The sequence below is a fragment of the Triturus cristatus genome, chromosome 5_1, assembly GCF_964204655.1.
Source record: "Triturus cristatus chromosome 5_1, aTriCri1.1, whole genome shotgun sequence".
Taxonomy (NCBI): Eukaryota; Metazoa; Chordata; class Amphibia; order Caudata; family Salamandridae; genus Triturus; species Triturus cristatus.
This window is the reverse complement of record NC_140587.1, coordinates 415861201-415886552: the sequence shown is the minus strand read 5'-3', so window position 1 is coordinate 415886552 and position 25352 is coordinate 415861201. Positions and strand designations below refer to the sequence as shown.

General features: G+C 47.1%; 1 protein-coding gene across 4 annotated transcripts in view; it reads right to left on the bottom strand.

Moving 5' to 3' along the window:
• RNF19A (ring finger protein 19A, RBR E3 ubiquitin protein ligase) overlaps positions 1 to 25352 on the bottom strand; it is a 498540-nt gene that overhangs the window by 179383 nt on the left and 293805 nt on the right. For all 4 annotated transcript variants that reach the window (XM_085605173.1, XM_085605174.1, XM_085605172.1 and 1 more), the window contains one exon: positions 9456 to 9618. In XM_085605173.1, the coding sequence (XP_085461299.1) occupies positions 9456 to 9618 (163 nt within the window). The remainder of the gene's footprint in view (positions 1 to 9455; positions 9619 to 25352) is intronic.

Here is a 25352-nt window from a genome sequence, read left to right as displayed (position 1 = left end):
CAATGACAATATTATTGCAATGAGTGTCGAAAAATATTTGTCAACATTTATTTTAAAACTTCTTATGACATTTTGTTTCATTAATGTCTTCTGATATGAACATGTCTAAACTTTAAAACATAGAAAGTTAAAAAAGATATGTACAAAAAGTGGCGCCAGTTTCCATAGGCAACAACATATTTAAAGCATTCCATTTAAAGTACTCTGGTGTTTTAGTGGTTGCGCTTGGGCAACAGGTGTCATTTTTTATGATGACACTTTCGTTGTAATATTACATTTCCGATTGAGACACATTAAAAGCACAAATTGTATTAAAGAAAATTTCAATTGAGCTAAAGAATAACAAAGGGCAATATTTATTCTCAAAGGTGGCTTTTGATTACTGCATGGAAAATAAGCTGTAGATCAGGCTGTCAATAAAGTTGACTGCGTTTATTGTCAGGCACTGCCAATGAGACACATGACTGTTGCACTAAATGCAAAAGTTACAGATTGTAGGAGAGTAATTTGTACAGTAGACGAATGTATGAAGAGATTAAGTCCATGCACCTCTTAGATTCAAAAACAATAAAGCCTTTTACAGTTTGCATCAGTATTTAAGATTTGGATCTAGGAGCATTCTTTTGTGGTAATGTAAGGTTTATTACATCATATGTCAGAAACTGATGATTTATATTCAGGAGATTAAAAACAATGCTGCTGTGCAGCCGGACCTGTCTAACTTACTCAAGCAACAATTGTATCTGTCAATATTCTTCAAACATTTTACTATTTAAAAAATATAATTGTTTCACCCAACTCTTCTTGAACATAAAATAGAAGGTTAATGGCAAATGTATTTAGGTGGGGTGTTTCAGCTTCATATATTTGCTATTAATGAGGAGGAATTACATGATTTATAAAACCTATAATATGCCTAATCAGCAGTTTTGAAAGTTTCCAGTTCCTATTTTATAAACAACCAGTTAGTGGTGGTGGTATAATTTTGAAAAGCACTGAAAAAAATATAAGCCTTTCCTTAAAAGCAACAGCTCTGCAAAGCGTGCTTTGAGCATCCTTGGTGAGGTCATCTCCCAGTCTAGTGCTTCGAGAGAAGGCGCTGCGCTGACTCACAAGGCTGTAGGGGTGGGGGTGTTTTAAATCGCTCTCATCCTTCACAAGAACTGCTCCGCTCCGTGTAGTGAACAGGTTTGACAGGCGCATGACTCTTGGTAACTTTACAGCTCTACATGTCACAAGCTAGAAAGAAACAGTAGCTCTGCATGTTCAGCATGTTGTCTCTCGCCTTTGTTGCTGTTAGAAATAACGTGCTGCAGGTGGGTTCAGTCTCTTCGGGTAAGTTACTCAGCGGCCCTTCTTATAATTTGACTACTAACTGCAGCATTTTGTATTTTAGCACCCCTCCTGCTAGGCACTTTATAGGAACAAAGAGGCGCACTGTGTTTTTCAAGACATGCACCTGCATGTACGTATGAACGTGTACATGTATGAAAATTTAAATCAAACGGTGGCAGACCCTGTAAGTGATTTCAAGTGAGTAATGTATGGCAAGGCCTCAAAGCGCAACATCTTGAATGCTATGACAATAACTTTGCGTAGTGAAGAAAACAACGGTGTTCTAATGTTCCAGCTCAGTGGCGCTCCTTTTATGGGCCTTGTGAGGAGTGTGAACGGCTGAATTCAGTCCGTGACACTTCTCTGCCACAGGCGTTCACCTCTTCTGAGCTATCTTACCTTCTGTACTCGCGAGGAGAGGTGGGTGCCTATTGCTGAAGTTACACAAGGGTCGAAATAACAGCCAGTCCAAATATATGTTTATTGACCTATTGCACAACGTATATACCTCAAAGGCTGCGCAGCCAGTGCCTACATGCCCTCGCACGTTTAGCTACAGTTGAATTAAATCGAAGTGAGGTTTTGTATACACACACTGAAAAAATAAAGGTACATTTAGACTGCAATGTAATGTTTTAAACAAAAAAAAACACTGAGATTCACCAGTTCTAGTTCTCTGTAGGAACTAGAACTCTTGCTCTTAAAGTAACTATAACACGCGCCCCCACTATGCACAGTTTTGACATCAATAATGCCACTTCAAACACTGCAGTGATGTCATCAATGATGTTATAGCACATGTCATGAGTGATGCAATATATGGATATTTAGCAATGCATGGCAAGGGTAAGAGTTATCGTTACTAGAGAGTTCCTCTCTCCAAATGCATTCCTTCCGACCGATTCCACCCGACGGGATCAGAGCTGGGGAAAAAGGGCGCAGGACCCAATAATTATTCCAAATGCACTCGACCAGCAGCGCAAGTAAGAGCTAGCACTGTAGAGGAATGTATCATCATCAAGTTTATTTTGGTTGATTTTGACCTGCGTGGTCTTTGTCAAAGGCTACGTAACAATGGTGAAAGTGCCCTACTTCCTTTAAACAAAATTCACCAACATGAGTAAACATAGCAGACAGACTCGTGGAATGTCAATAACATTCCCTAAAATAAAAAATAAAAGACTGGGTGAATGTAATATATAATACATTTGAGTCCACAAACACAAGGGTGTTAAAAAATAAAATAATTGCACATGCTCAACATAGCTGCAATGTTATCCAAATCCTATTTTTATATTTTTGTACATATACAGTTCTGACTCAAAAAAAGAAATTACCTACTGGCGGTCGCCAGTAGGTAGTTATAGTTAGGACCACGTTTCCATAGGAAATCCGCAACATTCTATTTTGAATAACTTTGGCGCCGGTTGACGAATCCTCGCAAATTTTTCAAAATAGGTGGGGCGCTACGCTCCGCTCCTACCCTGAAAGTCTCGGGGGGATTCGTCAAGCGGGGGCTGAGATAAAAGGGGGGTCCCAAAACGCGTTTTTCCCATGCATTTTTCCATAGGACCTTTAGACACAGCTACAGCCCGAACGGCTGAACAGAATTACTTGAAATTTGGCAGAGAGGTAGTCCTCAGGTCAAGGAAGTGCCTTTTGTAGGTTTGGTGTAAATCTGTTCAGTAGATTCAGAGAAAATAGCCTTTAAATCAATATATATATCTGAGCCAGCTTACGGTGCGCTTACCGTACGCGTACGGTGGCGTGCGCGAGCGCGATTCTGATTGGCCCTTAGATCTTAGTAAACATTCGAATCGGTCGAAACCAGGAAGCGGCGGCCGCCATTTTCTCTCTCGCACTCTGACAGGGGGTTGAAAAACAAAGTGCAAATCATGTAAAGGGGCGGTTTACACAGCTCCCAAGCACCTAGCCATGTCGAGGGAGTCCCCAACGATCCCCCAAGTGAAAAAAGGCAATTTTAATTTTTTCGAAAATTTCGCCGATTACGCTTACCGTACGCGTACGGTAAGAAATAATAATAATAAAAAAAAAATATCTACATTCTCCCCACCCCGTGTGCAAAAGGTGCCCGAAGTGCACCTTTTGTGCATGGCTCATCAGAGATAAACAAAACATATATTTTACCTGTCACAACGATGCTCATCATATGACCTCCATGTGCGCACGGTGCGCGAAGCGCATCGTGCGTTCATGGCCCATCTAGCGTAACGTGGGCACCGCGTGCTCACTGTGCGCGCACGGTGCGCGAAGCGCACCGTGCGCGCACGGAACGAACTGCGTTAAGTGGGCGCGCACGCCACAAATGGCGTAAAGTAACTTAGCATTTAAAAAAACGTACAAATTCACTGAAAAAACCACAGGTTTCACACACGTTATAGTTAGGAATTAGCATTTAAAAAACCTTGCAAATTCACTGAAAAAACCATAGGTTTCACACATGTTATAGTTAGCTGGACATTTTACTGATAAAAAACCAATGAAATTCCCCCGTTATAGTTACTGTAGGCAACTATAACTCACGCGACCGTAATCCTCTGTTGATGACATATGTGTCTTTATGAAAAAAAAATATTTGTAATATATGTATAGCTAAAATTTAATGGAAGAAGACATGGGCAAATAAGTGTCTAAATACAGTATTAGCATCAGCAGAGGATTGCGGTCGCGTGAGTTATAGTTGCCTACAGTAACTATAACGGGGGAATTTCATTGGTTTTTTATCAGTAAAATGTCCAGCTAACTATAACATGTGTGAAACCTATGGTTTTTTCAGTGAATATAGATATCAATCCGTATGATTGTCACAAAATGTTGCACCAGTGGGCTTGCAAATTATGCAATCTATAAAATCTCTAATGTCAAAAAGTCTTGATTACAAATTGAAAATATGATGGAAGTGGTATATGTTGATATTGTCGAGACCTACAGACAAACGAGGCTTGATGTGCAATTTTGCGCAGATACCAGCAGTACATAACCATACAAAATGTCATCAAGTAGGAAATGTACCAAATTACATTCAGCCACTTTAACAAATGTCGAGTTTATTTCTCACATGTCAAGTGACTTACTAGAGATTTACTATAACTGGTGACTATCAGTGTTTTTTTTTTTAATAGTTTCAAACCTTATGTTGTCACTGAAACCTCACCTAACCATAATGTTACTTTAACCTTGGTTTTTTCAGTGAATTTCTATGTTTTATAAAAAAAAAAAATGTATATTTTGAACAAATAAATATTTTATTACTATAGGTAAAGCCAAACCCCTCGCCAAGACACTGCCTGCATGGAGTGGGCTTTGTCGCAGGGTCTGGCCTGCAGCTAGACCCTGCATTCAACCCCACACCACACACAGCCTTCTGGCATGTGCAGCGTGTGGTTGGTCTCAAGTCCTGGCTGCACTGCGGTAGACTTACTAACTTTGCCAAAGAGTTACAAAACCAAAATATAAAACGTGAGCCTATTATCATCTTTTTCTAAAAATCACAAATATTTTTAATCTAGTGTATATTTCAGCAGTTCACACAATGCAATGTTGAATAAAACTGGTTATTATAAAAATGTTAAAAAAGTCTAAAAGATAAAATGCCTGAATCTCTTAACATAATTTGTATTACTGCATTTTTGGGGCTAACAAATGTTAAAAGAAAGACTAAGAGACCTACTGTATCTGTTTTTAAATAAAACCAATGTTTCAGAATCTTTTTAAAACATTTTTTAGCCCACAAAAATGCAGTCATAAAAACAACCACAAGAGGGTTTTGCATTCCAGTTGAAGAGCATAGAGCTCCAGCTAGGAGTGCTTATATGAAACATACGGTAAGCTCTCCTGGGGTCATGGTTTTAATGACCCCGGACACTTACAGATTTTTAGGTCGAGCTTAGCGGCAGCGCGCATGCTCTGCTCGCTCTGCGAGGCATGCAGTAGTAGAGTATGCTGTGTAAGCCTCTCCCACTCTCCGCTGGTGTGATTGTCCTAGGTAAATGCTGGCTTCCGATTCATTATAAGGCTTGTTAGGCCCTCCTTGTCGCCATTTGTAACCGCCCATAAGGACTAGACCTTTTACATGGCACATTACACGGGCTGCTTTATCTAGTGAGTGTAACTGCAACAAATGATGGATGGAATGCTGAAAGATTCAAACATTCTCCCCCAGTCAAGAGATCTGGGTTAAAGCCATTGTTCTTTTGCCCACTACGCCACCCCAGTTAGGACCCAGCCATAGGCAAATCAGTCTTGACCCTGTGCCTCATGGGAACAGTCGAGACCGAACTGCTAAGCCAGGTCCTCCCTGGACGACCGGAAACAAGCATCCTGGGACCGGTTTTCGGGGTATGTCACCCTTCATCAGCCAGGCTAGCTTGAATCCAGTGGCACAGTGAGCAAGGGACCCATGTTTGGGCATACCCGTCCCACTTAGGGTAAAAAGTGTAACTGCAACAAATGCTGGACCTGGCCTGGCAGTTCGGGCTGGACTGTTCCCATTGGGCACAGGGTCAGGACTGATTTGCATAAGGCTGGGTTCAAACTGGAATGGCATGGTGAGCAAAAAAAAGATGGATTTAGGCCCAGATCTCTGTACTGGGGTGAATGTATAACATTGTTCTGCATTCCGTCCATCAATTGTTCTTTTTGCATTTGTCACCCCGAATGGAACAGGTATGCCCAAACGTTGGTCCCGTGCTCTCCATGCCACTAGAGTCAACCTATCCTGGCTGATGACGGCTGAAACCCCCATACCCGGTCCTATGATGCTTGTTTCTAGTCCAGGGAGGACCAGGCCTGGGAGTTCGGACTGGACTATTCCCATTGGGCACAGGGTCAAGACTGATTTGCATATGGCTGGGTTCAAACTGGAATGGCATGGTGACCAAAAAAACGATGGCCCAGATCTCTGTACTGGGGTGAATGCATGACATTGTTCTGCATTCTGTCCATCAATTGTTCCTTTTGCATTTATCTAGTGAGTGAGCACTATTTTTGTTATTGACACGATGGGGACAATGGAGGCTGCTTTATTTTGTGGTATTTGTATGTTGAGCGCGGCGCCCGCTTCAGGGACACCGCGTTCAGTTTATTATACATTTTTTAAAATGTAATACCCAGCGCAGCGTCCGCTTCAGGGACACCGCGCTCTGGTTCATTCTTTTTAAAATTAACGTTAGTCATAAGCGCCCGGATTACACTACGCACAATAACACGTGCTATCTTTATCCTCTGACACGAGTCCCCGCCATGTTGTGTCGCTTGTGTCGGGGCAATACCAGCCGCCCCGTTTCCTAGACATCGGCAGCATCTCTGCCGCGCCCTGCAGTGACTCCGGTGCTAATGAGGAGCCTCCAATGGGGGTGATTATCACGGGTGATTGGAGGCCCAGACATGTCCGCTCACCTGCTGCGGGCACAGGCAGGTGTGCCACTGCCCACTGCAGGAATCCATGAAAGAGTCAGTGGCCTGGCGCAGAGCCATGTGGGCACCGTGCGTGACACACGTGCAGCAAACCTGGCAGATGAGTGTGCACGCACACTGACTGTGGCCTCAATTCATGTACACAACCCGGCAATAGACACATGTGCGCTAGTGTGTCAGTAAAGTCGTTTTATAGAGTGATACGACTCACCTTTAAGTCGCTGTCAAATGTTCTGTCTGTTATGTATGAGAGGGCATGTGTCTCCAGGCGGGAAGTGGGTGGTCCCCATCCAATATACTTCATTAACAACACCAGAAATAATTCTATTTTAAGACTTTCCCAGAGGCACATGTCCTTTAATGCTAGTATTAGGCTTTAGTTTATTACAATCCGCAGCCCCGTACCTTAGAGTTTCGGTATTTTGTCTCCATGTTTCATCTTTTCGTAAACTTGTTGCGTGATCAGGTGCACAATCCCCCCACCCCACCCCCCCCAGCACAAGCACCTGTCTTGGCTCACTTCAAGCACAGGTTGATGCTTTTCATCCAGGGGAGCAGGTGGTCCTGTTCCAAGAAGGCAGGGTCAGAAGAATCTTCGGCTCGGAGACAGAGGAAGACTGTCACCCATTTGTTGTGTGGCTCCTGTACCCAAGGGGAACTTGTTAGCTCTTCTGTGCACCCTCATCTTTTCACCCTCACCTTTTGATACATTTTTTAAGTCGAGCTTAGCGGCAGTAAGCTTGCGCTGCTCGCTCTGCGAGGCATGCTGTAGTAGAGTATGCTGTGGAAGCCTCGCCCACTCTCCTCCCATATTTTTCAATGGCTGGTGTCATTGTCCTTGGTAAATGCTGGCTTCGGATTCATTATGAGGCTTGTTAGTCCCTCCTTGTTACCGCCTTGTCGCCAATTATTACCTCTCATAAGGACTGGACCTTTTACTTGGCACGTTACACGGACTACTTTAGCTAGACAGTGAGCAATATTTTTGTTAATAACATGATGGGGACAATGGCGGCATTATTTTGTGGTATTTGCAGGTTGAGCGTGGCGCCCGCTTCAGGGACACTGCGCTCTGTTTTCTTTTGTTTTCAAACTTTAATACTAAGTGCGGCGCCTGTTTCAGGGGCACTGCGCTCAGTGTATTATGTTTTGTTTTTTTTTTAATACCCAGCGGGGCACCCGCTTCATGGACACCGCGCTTGGGTTAATTTTTTTTTAGTTATCTTTTGTCGTGAGCACGGCGCCCGCTTCAGGGACACCGAGCTCTCTCTTTTTTTTTTTTTTTTTACTTTAATGAGTGCAGCACCCGCTTCACTGACACTGTACTCTGCAATGCAATACAATACTAATAGCTCCACAACTCGCAGTTGCGAGACCTATTGCATTTTAAATGCGTGTTTAAAATGTTGCAGGGGGCTGCATCGCTGGCTGCAGCTCCCAATATCATATAAAACGGTGTGGTGGTACCCTTCCTATTCTAGAAGCACCACCAAGCTTAAAACATTTTAAACAAAAAATCTCTTGCAGAGCAATATCGTGTGCTCACTGAAAGATCCCTGAATAAATGGCATTTATATTTAAGCTTTGGGGTTCTCGGAATGTTTACAGGCTTGAGGAGGGGGCCGTAGGTCACTCTCCCCTTTGATTTAAACAACAGGCCTTGGGAGATGGGCTACCCGGGCCAAATCAGCTAAGGGAGAGAGGGCCATCCACACACACCCTCCCCAAATAATGCATTTATTTGACCCCAGGAACCTGGTCCACCCCTGGGATCTTATAAAAGTAAATACATAAACATGGTAGCCGCCAGTTTGTTATTTGATCCCACTGGAGTCCTGTGATGGCTACCTGCAACATTTTCTCTCATGTTGCAGCCAGCCAATCAGAGTGCTTGCTCCTGCGGGAGCCGTAGCCACGTGGGAGTGAGTTGGTCGAACGGAAAAAAAAGCCCCTTAGGCTAATCTGAATGCCTTTTTATTTTTTCTTAATTGGATTCGAGGGACTCTCTTGGAGTCTCTTGAACAGAACAGTCCACATATACAAATATTTTTGCTTTCATTTCTCAAAAACTACTGAACAGATTTACACCAAATCACAAAAACAGGGTCAGGGAGTGATCTCATTGCTACAATGAACTTACATCATTGTGTGGGGTATGTAAGGTGCTTACTTGTCTTCATACATTAAGGCCTTTCACTCACCTTTATTGGCCTGCCTTCATGCTTCCTTTCAGCTGTCAGTTTAGGGTAAATTGAATTGTTAACTATTGGCACTATATGAGAAATCCTAAAATACTTACTGAGCCAGTGAGCCATAAAATCGAGCTCGGGGGTAAAAGGGAACTGGAGATACAGTTGTAAAGGGACTAGTTTTGCCTCCCTAAATTGTATTTACATGTGGGTAAAATAACCATTTCTATACTCCTATAAAACATGGTAAATTGCCAATGTTGGGGGATTTTTATTGTTCCACTTGTTCTTTCAAAACCTGCATTAAGTACATTTCCATCAGGGAAGTTACAGCGCAGTTTTCCCTTTTGAAATCCGTAAACTCCAACATGATGCAACAAATAAACCTGTTCAGAGTTCCCCAAAAACAAGGTACACTTATGCCAGAATAAACACAAGAAGTTAAATGCAATGGAAAAGTATGCACTTCATTTATTGTAAGAATATGTAATTTACCTTGCGTCCCACATAAACAGGAATCCCAATAATCATGGCAGGGATAGCAATTCCTGCAATTAAGGCAATGCCCACAGGTGCACCCACAAGTGTTCCCAACTGCCATAGTATTTTCTTTTTTCTGCTCCATGGTTTTTTCCCCCAAAATGTGCATCCAGAAGGGCTGAAATCAGATATTTTAAATAATAAAAAAACAAGATGAAAAGTATGATTAACAGCATATCATAATCCCTGCAGCTCTTTAAATATGTCTAGATTCTGAAACCTAACTTCTTCATTAAAAATTCATTTAAGGAACAGATTACACTTCTGTCTCACCACAAGTATGTAAAGGGTGCCACAGCTGGATTGCAAAATGTTTGGCACGTATACCCTAATTAAATATTTACTATTGAGAGTATTGCTGGAGTGGATGTCTCATGCTCACAGTCATTACACAACGCAGTAACAGCAACACTACTTACAAAGCCTGTTGTGATGTGATTATGCTCTACACCACTTGTGCAAATGCAAGTTAAGTTCAGATCCACTGTAACCTAGGATTTCTATTCAAGCAAAAAATACATAATTTCTAATATACATCCTTATAATTTTCATCTTTCCCATAGGTTACATCTGTCTAATTTCCACTGTAATTCGAAGAACAAAAGACTTCATGAATTCTTTTGAACTCATTACAAATAAATCTGTACGGTGCGCTGGAAACTGTAAGGCAGAGAGAACTACACATTTAAGAGTTCAACATTAGACCTCAAGGTGCGGTGATGAACCTTAATCATTTTATATTTCTTCTCAGATACATTAGTCCGAAGCATTAGAACATACAGTTTGTTTGGTGGCCAAAAAGTTCCATTCACTGCGCCTATTGCATGAGGACTGCAAAAGGCTTGTAAATTTCCTCCGAGATGGAGTCTAGAATCATGTGTAAAATAGTTTGCGTACTACTCCACAGACAGCTCCCTTCGTATTGAAATGGCATGGAGCAGTGGGTAAGGAAAAAACTGCAACAAAATCTATGAAAAGTTAAATAGATGCATCAATGTTAATTAATATTATGTGAATTAACTCGGAATAACATGCTTTCTGCTAGATTACAGGTATATTTTAGAAATATTTCAAATCGGGCAGTAAAAGTTTTATGAACCATTCTTACGAATAGAAAGATGCCATAGAACTGGATCATTTCAAACATAAAAGTAAATACATCCAGAGATATGGGTCAGAAGGAACATAGGGGTTCAGTGCTATGATTCAAACAGCACTCGACACAGTAATGGCAATAGCAGATAAATCAAAGAAAAGATGGCCCCACGCTTAGAAAGCAATCCGGTCTTCTGGAGCTTGACCAAAGTGATCATTAGCATGGTTACCTCAATGGAATGATACAGGAAGAAGCTAGGCCGCCGACAACTGAATCTCGTATGAGGGAAAACAGCACATTGCTTAACATCCAAACTTCAAATTATTATTGGTATTTCTAGTACTAAATAGAAAGAATGGGTTACATAGGAATTATCTAAAGTACTAAGGATTAGTATGATCTTAGAAGCGCCTTAGTCTTACAACATAGAATACAAGGTTTAAATATTGATTGAAACTCGAGTGACCGGATACTGCAGGCCTAACTTGTAACTACCACAAAAGTCACTTTCGCAACCAATATTTAATGTCACATTTGGGCCTATGTTGAAACTGGGTGTCCATAAATTTAGCCAATATAATGGTGCTGCTTCATTCAGTGGGTAAACCGGTTTTAATTTAGTGCCTTATTTTATGTTTTTTTTTTCCTGGACCGCGCTTTGCCAAAAGGAATTTGTTCCCCGGCACACTCCAGAACAAGTGTCTAAGGCCTGGTCCACCTCTTTACTTTGTCTTAAAGTGTCTGAGGCCTTGTTTCAGTATGTAGCGCATTGTGCATGTGTTGTGAGATCAAATGGAAATTAATTTGCACCAGTCTCATTACCCTCTGGTCACAAATATTTATGGAAATTGTTGCTACCAGGTGATTAGCAATATAAAAGAAATTATAGATTATAAAATAAGGTAGACTAATTGCTATTGTTTTAAAAGTTTATGCCCCTGGGGGCGTGGCTAGGCGCCGATGTGAATGGCCGCCTGATCCCGGAGCTCCGCCGGGACCGTAGATGTCCCATTGAAATCCGGACCTAATCCGCGCCGTGGGGAGCCCCCGTGGAACCCCCCCGGCTCCCCCTGACCAAGTGCCCGTAGGGGCGGGTCGGTGGCCCCAGGTGACGCCCACACGACCAGGGTGGGTGGCTGCGGAGGTCGACGGCGGCCGGACGCCCTGACTCCGGAACTCTGCAGCGGCTCCTGAGGATACGTGAGGCCCCGGCGAGGGCCTACGCGCTGACGCGCACAAAGCAGCGCGGTTGGTAAAAAGCGGCTGACGTCGCGGATCGGAGCCGGAAAGCATCGGCTGCACCGGAGCAGTTGTGGATCGCGACTGGGGCCGCGACGGACTACTTCCCTGGCCGTGTGGAGGGCGCCATTTATCGACCGAAAGGGAGCGGAGGAAGGCCTGTAGCCGAGGGACGCCCTGCCCTGCCCTCCGGTGAGACTTCGGAGCGCGCCTTTGATTGCGCACCGCCTGGCTGTGAGGATAGACGGAAGCTCTACCCTTCCTCGGACCCGACTGGTGGCGACGGGGACCCTCTTCCCCCTGTCGCTCCCTGGCAGACTACCTTAAGCTCCAGCCTCTGGCCATCGACCCAATCCGTAGCCGGGGGCGCCTGGGCGCTGTGGAGGGGGCCCCTGGCTGTCCTTGAGAAGGAGCACGCCCGTGACTGGGGCTGCGGAGGAGTGGTCCCCGGGCAGAGGAGGGGACGCTAATTTGGGGCCACAGCCGAGCAGTAGGTTGTCTGCTGCCTGGGAGCGCCCGGCCCACACACCCGGTAAGGCCGCAGCCGCGACTGGAACTGCACACCGCCTGGCAGACCCGGAGCGAGACGGGGTACTGAGCGGATCCTGGGCCTCTCTGGTGGCGGCGGAGGTCTCCTTCCTCTTTTAATCCCGGGGCGCAAGCGGGGCCCAGGGGCTGTGACTGTGAGCGCTGATCGGACCGCGGGACGCCTCGGAGCTGCGGAGGGCGGTGCCGCCTGCGGCCCGCAGGGTGCCCGGCCCGCCATGCGACCCAAGAGCGGAGCCGCAACTCAGGCCAACAAGCTAGACCAATACACAGTAGTCAAGGCGCCACCTCCGGCGGAGAGGGCCCCGAAGGAAGACGCGGACCCCGCGGACCCTTCCCTGAAGTCCATCATGGCTGCGATTCAGACCCTGGGCACGAACTTGGAAACCAAGATGGATAAGATCACTATCGAAGTGGCCCTGCTACGAGCGGACCTCGGGAAAACTACTGACCGCTCCAAGACTAACGAAGTCGATATTAAGGCCCTACAGGACTCGGAGAAGCGACTTGAGGGACGGGTGAACGAACTAATACACCAGCACCGCCTTATGGCCCTGCGGCTCGATGATCAGGAAGGGAGGGCTCGGAGAAGTAATATCCGCGTCGTGGGTGTGGCGGAAGGCCTTGAAGGAGACAGTGTGGAGCTATTCCTGGAGGATCTGATCCTACGGCATCTTAAACCCAAGCGTCTCTCGAAACTCTTCACCATTAAGCGGGCGCACAGGGCCCCTATCCCACGACCCAAGCCTGGAGCCATGCCACGTACGATCATTGCCAAAATCCTGAATTTCCGGGACCGAGACGCAATACTTCAGGCGGCGAGACAGCACGGTGACCTGCGATATGAGGGGGCCACAATCCGATTCTTTCCCGACTTCACGCTCCAGGTCCAGCGGGAAAGGCGCTCCTTCCAAGGGGTTAAGTTGGCGCTCCGCGAGCGTGGGATCAAATATATGATGTTTTTCCCCGCCAAACTGAAGGTCATCACCGGTGGGAGATCCCTCTTTTTCACCACGCCGGATGCGGTGCAGGAGTGGCTGGATGGGGGAGAGGCGACGCAGGACTCCCGTGGTGGCGAATTACAGCGGCAAGAAGCGGACCAGCCCGTCATGGAATCGGCGTCAGGCCGGCCCGAGGGTGGTGCGCCGAGTCAGCGGTCCTGGCGTTCCAGGTCCAACAGTCCCCGCTGGGGCTCGTCCAGAGAAGGGACGCCGCGCTGAGGCCTTGAGTAATAGCGCTGAAGATACCAGACAGTATGTATACCTCACGTGCCTCTATTTTGAGACTTGTTAATAACTCTGGGGTGCCTTGGCCGCCTCACTGCCTACATGGGTGACTTCCCTCTATGGGTGACTCCGTAATAAGGGGGTTGCACGAACTGGGACACTACGGAAGGGCGACCACAGGGGTCTAGCCCACGAACTTCCCAAGTTGAGTTTCTCGGTGGGTTCACCGGGGGGGGGTGGGGCGACAGGCGCTCTGCTAATTGGGGTGGTGGGCAGTTCTAGACCCGCGGAGCAGGGGGCAGGGTGGGGGGAGTTGGGTTTGAGTGGGGGAGCTGGGAGGTTGGGGCCAGCCCCGGGAGGGAGGGAGTTCAACGTCAGACTTGTTGGGACTGTTGTTATATGTCTGATTTACTATTGGGGGGTGGGAATCAGGGAGGGGTGGGAGTTGGGGATCCTTTACGATCACGCACATTGCTATCACACGACGGTTGCCTGGGTGGTGGGACAAGACACCCTCTTACGACACGGCCATGACTAGACGGTGGGAAAAAAGCCTCAAGATTCTCAGCTGGAACGTCAACGGTCTAGGGGACAAACTCAAGCGTACTATAGTACTGCAGTTCCTTAAACGGCACCAGCCAGACGTGGTGCTTCTGCAGGAAACCCACCTGTTGGGGAATGTCTGTCACGCTCTAAATAGATATGGGTACACTCTAGTAGTGCACTCCGGTTTCACCACTGGATCGCGAGGAGTAGGTATACTCCTGCGCCGCTCCCTGCCTCTCCACGTAGACACCACCAAGACCGACCCGCAGGGCCGCTTCGCGGCAGTGTCGGGGCGCTGGGAGGGCCAGGCGCTCAATCTCCTTTCAGTCTATATCCCCCCAGGCCTACAGGCCCGGGCCTTCGAAGACCTGGGCTCACTCCTACTATCGCTACCCGATGGTCGGCTCGTTCTGGGAGGGGACCTGAATGCTGTGGCATCGGGAACACAAGACAGATTGCCACCTAGAGACCTGCCCCAGGGGCAACGGTGGCTGCCGGACTTCCTCGAGTCCTTCGGACTGACGGACGTCTGGCGCCTACTCCACCCCACTGACAGTAGCTTCAGTTTCTTCTCCGGCGCACACCACTCCTTCTCGCGGCTGGACTACGTCCTCACCCTGCTCCAACACGACATGGCGATCTTAGAGGCCGAACTCCTACCCCGGGGTATTTCCGATCATTCACCGCTCCTTGCACAGATTATATTCGGGAATAGACGGGAGGGCTGCACTGCGCCCATTAATCCCTGGCACCTAAAACACGAGGTCACTAGTAAACACATATCCACCTCAATCTCGCGCTACTTTATGGAGAACGATGGGTCGGTCGCCTCCCCTGCCACCCTGTGGGAGGCGTTTAAGACTGTGGTGCGAGGCGAGGCTCTGTCGGCTATCGCGGCTCGGCGCCGGGAACGTAGCCAGCAGACCGTAGCGCTAGAGGAGCAACTCGGGGAACTTGAAAGGGAGGCACCGACCAGCGGCGACCGGGAACTCAGGCACGCGATGCAGCTAAAGGCGGCGGAGTACAGAGAGCTGGTGTCTCAGGAGGCCCAGACGGTGGCTCGTCATAGGATCGGCAGGATATATGACCAGGGCGATAAAGCCGGGAAACTTATCGCCTGGCTTGAGCGGAAACAACAAGCCAGCAGGGTGGTGCCGGAGTTGCGCACTGACTCGGGGAGAGTGCTCACGGAACCCCGGGAAATAGTACAACAGTTCGCTGACTACTACCGGCAGGTGTACAGGCGAGAGTCGGACAGGCCGGAGGAGGACTCCATGGACCTCCTCGCGGACATACGACTGCCTACTCTCTCGGACACGGATCGGGAGGCTCTTGACAGCCCGCTCACCGAGACTGAGCTCCAGCAGGCGATCGGTAACCTCCGTCCTGGTAAAGCGCTCGGACCGAACGGCATACCTATAGAGCTCTACAAACTCCAGCCAGACGTCACCAGTAGGCACCTCAAACTCATGTTCGATAGCTGTAAAACACAAGGGCGGCTGCCCCGGGACCAGCGGTTGGCGACCATAGTCGCGATTCCGAAAGAAGGTAAACCTAAAGACGCTTGCGCATCATACAGACCCATCTCGCTTCTAAACGCGGAACCTAAAATACTTGCCAAAACGCTGGCCAACCGGCTCAAGCCGGTGCTCTCGTCGCTAATACACCCTGACCAATCGGGATTCATGCCCCACCGCAACACGGCCCTCAATATCAGAAGATTGCATGGGGTGCTGGGGCAGTGCCACAGTCTGCAAGAGGACGCGGTGGTGGTCTCGTTGGATGCCACCATGGCCTTCGACACCCTAGAGTGGCCCTACATGTTCGCAGTTCTGCGCAAGTTGGGCTTTGGACCCCAGTTTATCGCTTGGGTGCGTCTACTCTACGCGGAACCCCTGGCGCAGGTGCTTGTAAATAATAAGGTGTCTGAAGTATTCAAGCTGGCCAGAGGAACTCGACAGGGCTGTCCCCTGTCCCCCCTCCTATTCGCCCTCTCCCTTGAACCGCTCGCGGCCTGGATAAGACAGGTGGCCACCGTGCAGGGCATAACATGGACGGAGGGATGGGAGGATAAGATATCTTTATATGCCGACGACATACTTCTTTACCTCTCAAAGCCGCGCGGGTCATTGATCGCGGCGCTGAATATATTGGACAGTTTCGGCCGCAATTCTGGCTTCCGAGTCAACTGGGCCAAATCGCATTTATACGTCCTCCGTGGGGACCCTCCCAGGCTCCCTGCCTCTTGCCCTATTCGGGTGGCAGAGGACGGGTTTAAATATCTCGGAGTGTATATTACCCTCGATAAAGCTCTGCTCTACGAACATAACCTCAAGCCGCCGCTCCTTCGGCTTCAACGGGAGGCGAAGTCCTGGCAGCATCTGCCCCTGTCATTGCTGGGCAGGGCAGCCCTATTTAAGATGCTCTCGCTCCCGCGGTTTCTATATGCGCTTCAAAATTACCCGCACCTGGTCCCAAACAGCTACTTTCTGGCAATCGAAGCGGCGCTCCGCGAACTCCTCTGGGCCAGGCAGCCACGAATCTCACTGGCCAAACTAACACTGGGGTGGTACGACGGCGGCATCGCTCTCCCCGACATTCGTAAGTACTACTGGGCGGCCCACCTAGCCGCAATCAACCAAGGGACTTACGGGGACGGGAATGACCCGGCTTACGGGATGGATAGATGGCTACTGCCCGGAGGCAATTACGAAATAGCGCTCTACTCCAGGCGGGGGGCGCGCACACTCACCGGCCCGACGCTGCACTCGGTACAGCTGTGGCACATCGCGCAGAAAAAGCTCGGATGGTCCGGAGTCCTCACGATGGCCACGCCACTATGGGCCTCGGACGCGTTGGGTAACCTGCGGCGCACCAAAGGATTCCGTGAGTGGGACCTTATCGGCATCTCTCAAATCAAAGATATGTGGGGACCCACCGGGGTCCGCTCATTCGCCCAAATGCAGGAAGCCTACGAATTGGCAGATGCCGAACATTATAGATACTTGCAGGTGCGCCACTCATTGCAGGCAAATATCCCACCGGCGGTCAAGCTGCCGCCAGCCTCCCCGCTCGAGGATAGATTACTTGACGGGCTCCTCGCGGAACATGCCATATCCCTCACCTATAAAAAGCTTATTAACAACCCCCCAGACCTGCTCCTCCCCCTCAGAGACAAGTGGATCGCTGAAGGGCTGGAAATAGATGACGAGGAGTGGACGCACGCTTTGGCCTCTCCGCGTGAGGTCGCGATATCGGCCAGATTGCGGCTCATCCAATTGAAGATCCTGCACAGAGTTTATATATCTTGCACTAGATTGCATATGATGGGCAGGGCTGACACAACGCTATGTAGGAGGGGGTGCGGGGGTGTTGGAACCTTTTTCCACGTGCTGTGGGACTGCCCCAAGATTCAGAGGTACTGGAGGAGGGTGGTGCGGGAGATGGAAGAGGTGTGGGAGGTGGGGATACGCCCGGAGGCCAAGAGATGCCTCCTCAACATATGGGAACCAACTGACCTGTCGCCAAAAGGGAGGATCTGGGTTACACTTGGGCAAATGATAGCAAAACGGAATATTGCCAGGCTCTGGGGTAGTGCTGTTCCACCGAAACTTTCCGACTGGGCCAGCGACATGGACTGGTGCATGCTGCACGAAAAGACAGTGTATGTGGCTAGGGGGTGCCCGCGCAAGTGGATCGAGGTATGGTCCAAGTGGAATGACTTTAGGGGAGGAATCTGCGAGCCTCCCTCCACTGTGCAGGATGATCCGGGAGACGTTTAGACCCGTCTCACCGCAACTTATGGAGCTGGAGAGGGGATGGAGAGCGCTGGCTCGCCAAGGGCGCATATAAAAACGCAGTGCTGATCGACGTTTCGGGGGGGGGGGGGGGGGGGGGGAGTCGGTAAATCCCTGCACTGTATACCTCCTGGCAATCTGCCTTCTGCCGTGATTGTTTGCTAAGTATGAGACGAATAACACTCTTTCTTACCTCACGGTACCTGTGCATTCCGTAACGCCGCCGTACCTCCGGGTTGACGGCATAGGGCTGTGTGATCAGATATTCATCCAAATGTGTTTTTCGCGGCCGGCCCGATGGGTTGTTGGCTCTTTGCTGTGTATCGTAAAAGCTCAATAAAGGTTTTCAAAACTTAAAAAAAAAAAAAAAAAAAAAAAAAAAAAAAAAAAAGTTTATGCCCCTGAAAATTACCGGTTAAGGGATATCATGATTTTGTAATTAAATAGCTATCGAATCCTGTCAATAAGGTGTTCTAGAATGTAGTCTTATAACTACTATTAAGAGGGCCATGCAATCAAGTTGCAATCTTACGTGCTGTAACATTGACATTTGCAAGGATTTTAGACATTAAACCTGAATCGTCCATGATAGAGCTTCAAATATAAGCTGTTATTTGTAAATGTTCCTTTTCTTGTCGCAGATCCTCAAAGAAAAGTGTACAGAATAGGACCAGCCCAGCAATCACTTTTCAACCTATCTGCAAACAATCTCTTAGCGTTTGTTACTTTTGTCATCGCAAGATCACAACTTTCTGACGTAGGCCATATAATCAGAGCAACGGCCTGACAAACATGGATTCCAGTTTCTGGATGTGATCAATGGAATTAAGTGCTTTATGCACTGGTGGAAGGCTGTGTAACTGTTTTTAATTATTTAATTGAATTGTTTTTTGGCCGATACGCAATAGGTGCATTGAAAAACAGGTACACAGGCCACACATAGCTTGTATGTTAACCTATGCACATCCTGTTAAATATCCATTTTCATGAAGTTCGTTGAAATTGATAATACTACCACCATGGTGTAGAAAGTATACAACGTTCCCTTCAGTTTTAGTCCATTAGATGATAAAACGAAGGCACTACAGACACGCAAAACACATCAACATTTCACCTGTGTCAGTTTGCTTTTCAAAACCAGCTCTGGCACGCACTTCCTCCATGATTAAAATGAAGTGAAGGAGTGATGTGACAGCTCACAAATGCCTGGCTGTCCTGTGCGCTTTGACATACAGAATAGTTAACATAGAGGTGGGTCTCCATTACAGCCCCTTTTCTTTCCCTTAGGCAAGGCAGGAAACATTTGGGTTAAATCTACAACCCTCTACCTTTGGCTAAGGTAGGGGGTCTGGGGGCAGGGTAGGTGGTAGGTATTGCTCTATTTTCTACCCTCGTAGGCCTTGGCCAAGGTAAGGACTTCCAATTCAACCCATCGCATTTTGCTACAACGTGGTCAACAGTAGAAACCCCCATCCAACCCATCTTAATCAACCAGATGTCAGTAAAAAAAAGAAAGACTAATTTAAAAAACCTTGATGCCCACAAACATCATGCCAGGAAACTGGTGCACAACACACAAAGTGGCAAATTCCCACAAATACTTTCGAGGGAGAATTGGGGAAAGAGCCAGCCCCTAGAGGGGAAGGCTCTTCAAGCAAATGACTTCTTACAAAAGGAGTCTCACCACGTAACACCAGTGGAGGGCAGAATGGTAGGTGTTCTCCAGGAGTGGAAGGACTTCACCTCTGACAAATGGATACTGTACATCTACCAGCAGAGTTACTGCATTGAGCGCTTAAGATTTCCTCCAAAGTTGAAACAAAAAACAGAGCAAATACTAAGGAAGAGGTACAACATCTACAGCATGAGGTGGAGGAGCTCATGCAAAAACAAACAATAAAAGCGGTACCGAAGGCAGAGATCAGTCAGATAATCCACTTGGTATATTTCCTTGTACCCAAACTGGACAAATCACTATGACAAATTCAGTAACACTGATTCTTAAACAAATTAATAAAAACACAAAACTTCAAGATGACAACACTTCAAGCGGCCACCGCACAGCTACGGGAAAAAGACAATATGGTGCCAATGGACCTCAGACACACCTATCTCCATGTGCGTATGAAGAAGCATGTAAACATTATTTGCTTTGTGATGCACTAGGTACATTAGCAATTCAAGGTACTCCCTTTTAGTATGAAGTCAGCATCAGCAGCACACCTAAGACCGTGGATACATGCATACCCCAACCTAGACGACTAGCTAGTGAAAGCGGGTTAATTCACTCATTCCCAAAGGAGCATAGAGACAGTCATGCACATAATGCATAAATTGGGCCTCCTCAATAAATGTGGACAAATCCTCCCCAAACACCTAAGAGGGAAAAGATCTTTTTATGATCAAGTCTCAATGGATTGGAGGCCAAAGCCTTCGCCACAGCCACAATTATCCTAGCATTGACAGAGCAAGCTTGCCTTTACCAGAATGGACAGTCTAACAGTAAGCACAATGGGACAAATGATGGACGTGATGACCTCCATTTCGTTGATACCACATGCCAGGTTACGCATGAGACAATCCAAAAATGGCTCAAGGGTCACAGGCAACAGGGAGTTGACACGACCTAGTGCGTGTTGCACAGAAGGTACCAAAGGTAATCGTTTGGCAGAATGTGAGCAATATAACAGCAGGTAGACCCTTTGTACAACTAACTCGATCAGTGACCATCGCCATGGAGGCATCCTACAAAGGATTGAGAGTAAATATGGTGACCCTCAACCTCAGGGGTTAGTGGCAAACAAGGGAGGTTGTAAAATACATAAATGTGTTAGAACTAAAGACAGTTTTCCTAGCTTTAAAAGGCTTCCAAATAAAAGTAAATGGAAGGACTGTAAAAATCAAAAAGTACAACAAAACCACAGCAAACAAGAAGGGACAAGGTCATATGCACTGTCAAAACTAGCACAAGACTTGGCCAACTAATCGAAAGGCATTTGGGAAGTGGGCCATCGAAATACAGGATAAACTTGATTGCGACACACCTACCAGGTAAACAAAAAGTAGAGGAAGACAATCTCCGCAGACAGACAACTGTTTTTTTTTTTTTAAAACAAATTTTTATTGTGATCATACAAGTGACATACATAATTTCAAACAGTATAGACAGTCGCTGTCAACGTACAAATTAACATTCAAGCGACCCGTGGGCATTTTATACAGTGAGGTGTACATTTCCGACGGACTCAGCTGGAAGGTGCGAAACATGTTCATACATTGAGCAGTTGTATTGCATCAGTCTGATGAAATAGAGCCAGTTAATGTGTTGTGTCCCCTCGTACGTAGATATTGCAGGAGGGGTTCCCAAATATCTCTGGGTCTGGAGGTGGTCAGGAGCTGCTCAGCATATAATGTTAAGGTGTCACGACAATCTACCATGTCTTTTAACCACAGCTCGGATGTAGGGCTAAGCTTGCTGTCCCATACCATGGCCACTCTTCTTTTGGCTAGTAGTAGCGCAATTTTCACAAGTCTACTCAGATTTCCCTTTAGAGATGGTATTAAATGTAACAGGCATACTTGCAGTGAAGCTGTAACGTGGTCATTTCTTGCAAAATGTTAATGACTCCTTCCCAGTAATCCCTCACCTTTCCGCATTCCCATGCCCGGCGCCAGAAGTCCACATCTTTTGTAGGTGTCAGTGTCTCTTAAGCCATATTTGAATAATCTATTTGGTGTGTGATACATTTGATGCAGATACTTGAAATGTATGATGGGTAGGTTTCCGTTGGGTGTAAGTGAATTAGTTAATTGACCACAATATTCCCAGTCTTGTTGCGGATCTAGCTTCAGGTTCCATTGTTCCATGGCCCTGTTGTGTGGTAGCGGTGTTTCGTCTCTTGCAGCCCTATATAGCTTAGTTATCATTTTGTGCCTCGTGGGGGTAATAAGTGGGGCATGTAAGGAGCTTAATGTGGGAGGTTCAGATGGGAATGTGAGGTTATGCGCTTGCAATGCTTTTTAAAATCTGTGTAGTGTGAAAATGAACAGTGCGGTTTGATTTTGCACGTAGCCAAGATCTTCTGTTGTTAAAAAGGTTCCGTTTGAGAAGGCATCCTGCATTTTTTCAAACCCTACAGATGCCAATATATGCAGAGCTACTCGTTCATGTGTGACCGAGGCATCTGCGTGATGCGACAAGGGTAGAAGCGGGGAGTATAGTGGCAATTTCATCGCTCTTCGGCCCAGTGCTTGCCAGGCTGCAATCGTGGAGTCAACTGAATTAATTTCTATCTTGTGCGTACTTCTTTGTGTATGAGTCAATATGGAACCTAGAGGTAAAGGATGCGCGTCTCCGTCTTCTACGGCTACATGTGGGATAAAGTCATGTGTATTATACCAGTAGAACGCGTATGGAGCTTCAGCGCATAGATAGTATAAGAATATGTCCAGCACATTGAACCCTCTGCTTTTATAATCCAACGTGAGCGTCGTCAAGCTCACTCGGGCCTGTTTACCACCCCAGATCACCCTGACTAATAGCGAGCGAACCGTCTTAAAAAAGGTAGTAGTCAGCTGTATCGGGATATTGCTAGAGATATAAAAAATTGGGTAGTACTTCCATTTTTATCAGTGCCATGCGGTCCGCCAAGGAAAGTGGTAACCGTATCCACTTATCCACTTGCTGTTCTAAATGAGTGCAAGCTGTTCCATAATTCTCACGGATAACTATCTCAGGGTCACAGTGAACCCACACCCCAAGGTACTTCACTGGCTCCAGCGACCACACAAGGGGGAATTCAAGCTCATTCTGCGAGGTGACTTCAATGAGCGGCACCACCACTGACTTGGTCCAATTGATGGTAAGTCCCAAAAACCTCCCAAATCGTATATATTCCCGTAATATTGGGTCCTTGAAGACATGCGGTTCACGTATAAATAGCAGCGTGTCATCTGCGTAAAGGGATAGGCTCACTGGGCGGTGAGCAAAAGGCAGCGCTGCGGCTCTATGTCGTGGTCTGTTGACGCAGGCAAGTGGTTCCAGCGCAATCGCAAATAATAGCGGTGATAGAGGACAACCCTGTAAAGGGTCTGAGGTGATGCCTTCCACGCGTATCCTTGCGACGGGGTATGTGTACAGTAATTGTATCCAGTTAATAAACATGAGAGGGAACCCCATACAGCGGAGTATATAAAATAGGTACCCCCATTCTATGGAGTTGAAGGCTTTGGGCGCATCAAGCATTACAGTGCCGCCTTTAACTTCGGATCAAGAATGTGATACATGGCAAAGAGGGTGTGTAAATTATGTGAAGTAGATAGCTCGGGAATAAATCCAGATTGATCCGGCAGGACCAGTTTGGCCATTAATGGCTGTAGTCTAGACGCTAACATTTTAGCGAATATCTTCGCGTCCATATTTATTATGGAGAACGGGCGATACGAATCGCAGCTAGTGGATGGTTTATCTTTTTAAAGTAATGTGATTATGAGAGCCTCCCTTGGAGTCTGCGGTAAAATGCCCGCTTCATAAGCCTCGGCGTAGACCTCAAGTAAATAGGGCGATATCTCCTCCGCGTATTCTTTGTAGAATTTGCCAGTTAGGCCATCAGGGCCTGGGGCTTTTTTGTTGGGAAGAGCTTTTATAGCCTCTCGGATGTCTTCCACGGATATCGGTTGTCTTAAATAATCTCAGTGGCCCTCCGATAACCACGCCAGGACAATGTCTGACATGTACTTGTCCATTTCGTCTGTGGAGGCCCCAGTTTGCGACTCGTACATAATAATAATCCACATTTGTAAAGTGCGAACAATCACCCGTAAGGGTCTCTAGGCGCTGGTGGCCGTTGAGAAGATAAAGCAATCTATTGCCCAGAGTCACATGGTGCTGGGCTAATCTGCCGCCGGGGATCAAACCGTGATCCCCAGATTCCGGAATCCGCCGCCCTGGCGCCACACCTCTTCACATGGCCGCATAGGTTGTCCTGAATTGTGAGACTACATCACGTGTGGTATAATAGTCCGCACCGGTAGCATCCGTTATTTATGTGATTGTGTGTCTATCTTCCCTTTTCTTTATTTTCATAGCTAAGGTGTGACCCGGCCGTCCTCCCTCCCCGTATGCTCGCGCGACATGTCTCCGCAAACGGTAGCGCATCCCTCTGTCTGCTAGTTTGTTCTACTCGAATAGTGACTCCTTAATTTGCGCTAAAAGAGGGATGCTAGTTGAGGTTTCGTATTGTCTTTTAAGATTGTATAGTGTATTCTCAACCTTAGATAATTGCCCTCTAATGTCCTTCAGTATCCCCGCTGTCGTGCAAATGGACTGGTCCCGAATCGTGGCTTTAAACACCTCCCAGAGAGTTGCAGCGCTATCTACCGAGCCCTTATAATGGGCGAAATACTGGATGATGGCCTCACGGATCGTGTGTGTGGGTATAGTGGGTCTAGTAACGCCTCAGAGGGGAAGCACCAGGTGAATTGCTGACACAGATTGTAAGTTTGACTGGATTGTGGTCAGAGAGCGTTCTAGGTAAGCATGCAATCTCCGACACCCAGGTTGTTACGTAGTCGCTCATTAACCAGTAGTCTAGGCGGGACCAACTACCATGTGCGGTGGAGATGTGTGTGCCCGCTAATTTGTCCGAGTTGTGAAGACGCCAGACATCTGTTAGACCTCACTCCGACATCCCACCAGTGAGGACTTTAACTGCTTTCGGCAATTGTCCCCCCCCCCGTCCCACTGGACTTGTCCTTCCTGGGATCCAGATGTGTATTAAGGTCACCCCCCCATATTATCGTAGCATCTGGCAGAGTGCGCAGAGTGGCTAATATCTCTTCATAGAATTCAGGGTCCTCCGAGTTGGGGCCATAAACATTCACCAGGGTGACTAGTTCCCCTACTAACTTGCCATGAGTTATGGCATATCGACCTACAGCATCTGTGCAGTCTTTGATCATGGTGAAAGAAAGATTTTTTTTTGACAAGTGTAAGTACCCCCCTGGCATACGATGAGTATGAAGAGGCCAACCCATAACTGGCCCAGTGTGATCCAATACTCCCTTAATTGGAACGTGTAAGGTGTGTTTCTTGTATAAATGCGATTTTTATGTCATGACGATCCAAATATGTCAATACTTGACGTATTTGTTTGGGCTAGTTGAGCCCCCGCACATTCCAGGTCATGCATGCACATTTTTCACTGTGTGTATTATATATCTAAGGCCCTAACAACATAGATAATAACGTTTTTATTTGAACACTTTGTCCATCATGTAATGCCAAGTCTGATCAAATGTTAGCCACATTAATCATCCCGTAAAACCCCCCTCCCCCACCCACTTCAGCAACCCCAACCCGCTAACGCCATTCCAAACCCCTCAAAACAACCCAAAGGTACAA